At 41.5% G+C, this 6,453-nt stretch overlaps 1 protein-coding gene across 1 annotated transcript in view; it reads left to right on the top strand.

Moving 5' to 3' along the window:
- TAC1 (tachykinin precursor 1) overlaps window positions 1-5,621 on the top strand; it is a 7,286-nt gene extending 1,665 nt beyond the window's left edge. The window contains exons 2-5 of the mRNA XM_026843170.1: window positions 12-152; window positions 804-827; window positions 2,478-2,531; window positions 4,978-5,621. Coding sequence (XP_026698971.1) covers window positions 12-152; window positions 804-827; window positions 2,478-2,531; window positions 4,978-5,027 — 269 coding nt within the window. The 3' untranslated portion in view covers window positions 5,028-5,621. The remainder of the gene's footprint in view (window positions 1-11; window positions 153-803; window positions 828-2,477; window positions 2,532-4,977) is intronic.
- The last annotated feature ends 832 nt before the right edge of the window (window positions 5,622-6,453 follow it).

Genomic DNA, 6,453 nt, shown 5'->3' with positions numbered 1-6,453 from the left:
TGGGTGTCCAGGGCTGGGGGTACCGCGCTCAGAGCCGGCCGCTGTCGCCCCGCAGGAGGAGCTGCCGCTGCCCCTGGAGCACTTTCTGCAGAGGATGGCCCGGAGACCCCGGCCCCAGCAGTTCTTCGGCCTCATGGGCAAGCGGGATGCCGGTGAGCAGGGTGGAGGGCTCGGTCCCTCTCACGCCCCCCTCCATTCCTCTTCTCCCGGTGCCGCTCCAAACTTCACGGCGGTTGCCACGCTCGGTTTTGATTCCTTAAACCTTTCCCGAAAGCTGCGATGGGGTTGGTTTGGTTTGGGGATGTTGGGGTTTTGCTCTTTTTTGGTTTGGGTTTGTTTTAGGGTTTTTTTTGTAAGTTTAATATCAGATAAATTCACCGGTCAGAAAAGAGCGGGCTCACGTTAAAGTGGTAAGTGCACACCAGTTACAGCACATAAATACTAGTGAGGAATACCACGATAATTTACAGGTCGGCATATGCGCCACTGAATTCCCGAGTGTGGAAATCGGTTGTGTAATACAGGTATTGCCGTGTTTTCTACATGTTTACTGATCCAAGAACTGATCTAAGAAATTGGAGTTAAACAGATCTAAATTGTGTGGGTTTAGCTAAAACATGTTTTTGTAGTCCTTTCAAAGAGAAATATAGCTGGAAATAATCACCTTAATTTCCCTTAAGTGGATTATGCGTTGGGTAGTTTCTGTGTTTGATTCTTCGAAGCCTTGCAGTAGCATCATATGCCCATGCCAATCGTTTGTCAACAACTCTTCTTCCTTTTTTTCTCTTTCCTCTTCCAATTAGGATATGGCCAGATCTCTCACAAAAGTAAGTTTAAAAAATTGCAAATATTATAAGCAATTATTAGAAGATATTCAAATAGGGGAGAGTGTATTTGAGGGGATTAGTTGGAAGGTGGACTGGGTTCAGCTAAGGTCTGATAGCACCGATGGTGGAGGAATGTTCTGTTAAAGGATTGAATCCCCTCCCCAGCACAGCCATGAGCCTGTACCTCGTCTTAGCTGCCACAAACTCTGAGATTTCAATCCGTGTTAATGTGTGGATGTTGCAGCTCTCTCTTATTTCCCATGGGGGGGATTCTGTAAGCCTTTCTCATAGGCAAGGCAGGCTTACTGCCAGACTCGGAAAGGAGCAATTAAGATGGCAAAATCTGGAAAATTAGAATAGTGAATTCTTAAATCCCTGAGAATGATTCCACAGGAGAGCCCATATCACTGCATGCACGATACTGTATCTGACAGCCTTGTCTGGGTGGGAATCAGACCCCCACTCACTGCAGGGGCTGACTGATGATGTGCTGCCATATAAACAAGCATATCTTGCTCCATTAATAAGTGTGCCTTGCTTTCCTTCTGTGCAACACTGAGCAGGATGTGGTGTCAGCAGTGTGGTGTTACTTTGTTCTGCACAGTGATAGTTTTATTCCCTGAATTTATCTAAAGATGCTTAGACAGGAGCCGGAATACTTTTAATAAGGAAAATTGCTATTGTATTCTGTGAGACCTCCTGTGTCCACAGAGGTCAATAACTGTCACGGTGTTCTGCTAGCCACAAGATTTTATCACTAGGATTATGTATTGGAAGATCAATTAAAGAGTTGATACAAAGCTTGTGCCAAGTAACCTGCTGACTAAAGTAAAAAGTTACAGCTTTCTGAAATGGCTTCGGCTTAAAGTAATACCTGTGAGGTCTGAGGATCATTTGTCTTGCTTTGTAGATTAATTAGCCAAGCAAAATTATTTACAAAGAGAAATTTCTAAGCTTGCCTCAAAAGTCAGCTTACAGAAAGAAGAACGGCTCATTTTCATTCCTTTTCTGAAACTATAGCTACCTCTGTATCTGTTACATGCTGTAGGTCAAAATTTGGGATAATTTATCCTCTACACATCCATTGCCTTGAGGAGTACTAATGGGACTGGAAGGTAATATCTGAACTCATAAATATTCCAAAAATAGAGCCAGCCTGTCTAGCTCAGACGTGTCCAGACATAGAGTCCCATTGGCTTCCTCTCCAGTAAGGGCTCTGCCTGACCTGCAAGGAAGATTTCTCTTCCACATTACAGAAAAAAACACCAACAGGTAGAAGACATGCATCACACAAATGCAGGCTATACCAAGACACCACCTTCTTGTGCATTTGCTCAAATTAATAGGAATTGTACTGGTAGAAGAGTAAGAATTGGTACATTGGTGTTTTTCCACAGTACGTAAAACAAAACAAAACAAAAAGTCCAAGTTCATGAGAGGATGTCCGCTAACTGGCCTGTGCCTTGGTCTAACCTGTTCAGTCTGATTAGTCAGACTGATGTTCATTCTCCATTGTCTGAGAGTGTTGTGAGCAACTAGTCTGTGAGATGAAGTTTAGCAGCCTGTGTCTTCCTTCCTTGTGAGAACACATTATCTCAAAAGCCTGACTGTTTAAAATGTGTTAAAACACCTCCAACTGTATTTTTTCAGGGCATAAAACAGACTCCTTTGTTGGACTTATGGGCAAAAGATCTTTAAATTCTGGTATGTATATAATCTAATCATTCTATCGCCTCTTTGTTATCTTCTAGTGGATGGAAGAAGCAGTCTTTATGTAGTGTAGCCCCAGAGTTCTCTGAAAAAGGATCAGGATTTCGTTTGTTAATCAAGATATTTCAGAGTCTGCTTCACTCCAGTGCTTGAGATGATCAGGCTGGTCTGAGCTGCAGGCAAGGTCCGGTAGAAGTCCCCAGGGTGCTTTCCTTACTTAGAAAAAACTGAACTTCACTGACACATCAAGAAAAATTGAGAGGCTGAAAATGTGAAGCTCATTTAAACTTATGATCCAAATCCCCTGTGTAAAGGGATAGCCTCATCATCTCTGGAGATCATTACTCCTCAAACTTGGAGCAGAAGGTGGAAGAGCAGAGATCTGCCATTAACACCACCTCATTCTTCAGGTCAAGCTGTTAAACATTCCCAGCCTCTTCCAGCTTTTCATTCTTCCTAAAAAAGAAATAGCAACACACATTTTAAGCTTTGAACTGATACTGTGAACTTGTGTTATTTTACCATAGCATCTATACAGAGCAGAAGCCTCCTCCCTCGTGCAGAGCCCCTGTGGGTAACTGCAGACTGCCAGTAGCTCTAGTTTCCCTAGGCTGTAGTCAGGAAATCCCTCACTGTCAACCATAAAGTGTCAGTTAATTCCCCAGAATAGGAATTAAAAAAGTAAAAAACCTAATACGTATTTCATGTCTCTGAAATAGTTCTCACTGTTTTGTTAAATGGATGATAAAAGTTAAATTACTAGCTGACACCTTTATATTATGTGGATACACGCTGTGATCTATATTCTGCAATTATGGTTGTCAGTAACTTTTATTTTCAATTAAACCCTGTTCAGACTAGTAATATTGCTCTCTGCATCATTTTGCAAATTGCTATGTATCATGAATAATTTTGTACAATTTTATCTGTGGTGGCAATAGCTATTAAATGCACAATACCTGTAAATGTATCTACTATCACAAAAGTAAATAGCCTAAAAAAAAAAATTAAATTGGGTTTGGTTGCCATTGGGGTTACATTTACATTAATATGAGAACGTAACATACAGCAAATGTTTTAAAAAGGCTAAGATCGTATTGCCCTAATTTCAAAATTGCTGGTATAGTCAGGATACTGTTATGTAGTGTTTGTAACAAAGGAGAATAATGAAGATCTACCTACCCTGTCGGGCTATGTAATACCTGCCTGACAGGTAAAACTAGAATTCACTGCTTTTCCACCCGATTCCTTGAGAGGAAAATGGTAAGAACTTGCTTCTGCTCCTAAGGACTGCATAATAAAAGCAAGATCAGGAGTACGTTCTAGGACTGTCCTTACTTACCCCTGCTGAAAGATATTTAACTGGACAGGACCTTTTCTTGGTGCCATGGTTTTCTTTTTCTTCAGAAAGCCCCTGAGTCCCCTGGCAAAGCATAGGAGTTTACACTGCCCTGCTGCTGAGTTTGAGCGCAATATTGGTTTAAAGCCTTGTTTGACAAAGCAGGGTGCTGGGATGCTGGTGTCTCAGTCCCTGGTTTGGTAAAATGGGGTCTGACACTGACTGTCTCCCAAGCTGTGCAGTCTGTTGGATGAACGCTCCAGGTAGAAGCTAGAAAAAAGTCACATGTACATTAAAGATACCATAACAATCCATACTGAGAAAGAAAGCTCAACTCCTTTTGCATTTAGCCCGATGAAAATTGAGGTCTTATTAATTTAAAACTGTCACTGATCCAAAATGTCAGCTCCCTGCAGGATGCTGTGCTGAGTCCCCCCAAACCAGCTGTGTGTTTGCATGCAATAGCCAGGCATGCATACGCTCTGTGAAAGCAATCCTTCCTTTGGGGTGGAAGCAAAGATGATTCTGCTGACTAACTACATCACCCTAGGGCCAGGGTCTCTGGGTTTCCCTCTCATTTTAAAAGAGCAAGGAGAGATCTACTGCTACTAAACACTAAATATGTTACTGAAGACTATTTTAGGCTGCAGTTAGTCCACAGGGTGGTCTGAGGTTTCCTTAGCTCCTGCTGCAAATTTTAGTAAAAGGTATCTCTGTGTGCAGGGCTTGGGAACAGGGAGGTTCTAAACCTGGAAGAGCTGACTGCAGGACAGAAGCTTGGTGCAGAATTAGATGGATTACTGGGAAGTAAAGAGACTCTGAGTTAATGGTGCATTGAGCAGCTTGATAGATGAGAGGTAGAAAGCGCTGCTCGCAGAGCTTTAGCCTCCTGGAGGATAGTGTAGTCTGAGGGGTAAAACCAAATCAAAGCAGCTCAGAGTTGGGCAGGGAGCCCTCATCTTCCAAACACTCCTCAGTTCCAAACACGCTGATGGGGTCTGGTGGTGACCCAGCAGGTTGCAGGTCTCTGACACTTCCTTGTGCTTGTTGGGGTTTACACAAGTCTGCACCATGTGCTTCATTCTACTTCATTTTTTGCAGGATCCTCTGAAAGGAGCATAGCACAGAATTACGAACGGAGGCGTAAATGAGGCATTCCCGTGCATTATTTATTAAACTTCATTTGTTCCAATGGCCAATGCAGTGTAATATAAACTAACCACTCTACGGAATAACTATTTATTTATTATTAACCAATTTTTTAATTTATTTTTTTGGTTTTTTTTTTTTTTTTTTTTTTTCTGCGTTGTACCTTCAATAAAATTGTTATTTTTCATATTGTGGCAGCGATAGATCTTGTGTAGGTGCGTTGTGGTTCTGAAAGAACCAGCAGCCCTGGTGACGTCTCACAACAAAGCACATTGATATGGCCTGTAAAGTTATGTTCACTAACCAGAGAAAATATTCTTTTGTCATTGAAAGTGAGTCTATCAGCTTCACAGCCAGTGCAGAACAGAGCTGATGTACAGTCTAGTGCCTCAATTTGTTTTCATGGTTTATAATGTACTGTAATTTCCGTATCAAAAATATATTTGTATCATTGCAGCATGTTTTATGTTTTGTGACTACGTATCTATATATTTTAAAAAGGGGGGTGGGTAAGGTTTGAATGGGAATCCAAGGTCTTAATTTCACAGTCTGGAATTTTATGATAGTAACATTTTAAATAAAAATTACTCTGGGGATTTTGCAACATACTTTCTTTGGTGATAGTTATGGAGTTATTTCCCATGTTGGTCTGGAATGAGACTCAGATTCATGCAACAGTGGTCTGAGACTGGAAGGAAATATCAAATTCTTCCTTTTTCAGGGAGGCTGTGAGACTCCTGGTGTGGGTTTGGCCAATATTTGGGGGATTTGCTACTGGAGACAGGCATTCCTGGGGTTGCTTCAGGTCATGTGAAATGCCATCCATCCTAAAACCAATGGAAATCAAGAAGTGTGTTGACTGTATGAAAAGAGCACGATGTATCCCCTACCTCCAAGTAGAATAATTTGCCATGCAATTCATCCACTATTGAAGGTTTATTATTTGAAAGCCAAGCTTTTAATAAATTCTAGCTCTCAGATTCACAATAAAAGCACCTGTTAGCTTGAAACCATTCAATAGAAGAGAAAAAAATGTGAGTGTAATTATCTTTCTAATGAAAATATCTGGTTACTATATTTCTAGGACAGTCCCAAAATGCTACATACATCTCACAGAATGCCAAGGCATCTATATTCTTTCCACCTGCTAAAAGCTATACTTCTCTGTTTGATGCTATCATACAAGCTTTCAGCATAGATGAATCAGCAGTGAAAACAGCCAGCGTATACAAACCAAATTTCAAAGTAATACAAAGTGATTAACTGGTTGCTGCTTTCCATTTTGGAAGTGAACTCGACAATCTCCATTTACAAGTTTACCTGAGGTATCCCCACAACTGCACGCATTAAGACCAGGTGGGCATAGGACCTCCCTCCTGCTAGATTAGAAGCAGCACCTAAGCCTGCCCATGCTTAAAACAGACCCCA

This window comes from Athene cunicularia (genome assembly GCF_003259725.1).
Source record: "Athene cunicularia isolate RWA chromosome 2 unlocalized genomic scaffold, athCun1 chr2_part1, whole genome shotgun sequence".
NCBI lineage: Eukaryota > Metazoa > Chordata > Aves > Strigiformes > Strigidae > Athene > Athene cunicularia.
Note: the sequence above shows the minus strand (reverse complement) of the source record. Positions and strands in the feature narration are given on the sequence as shown.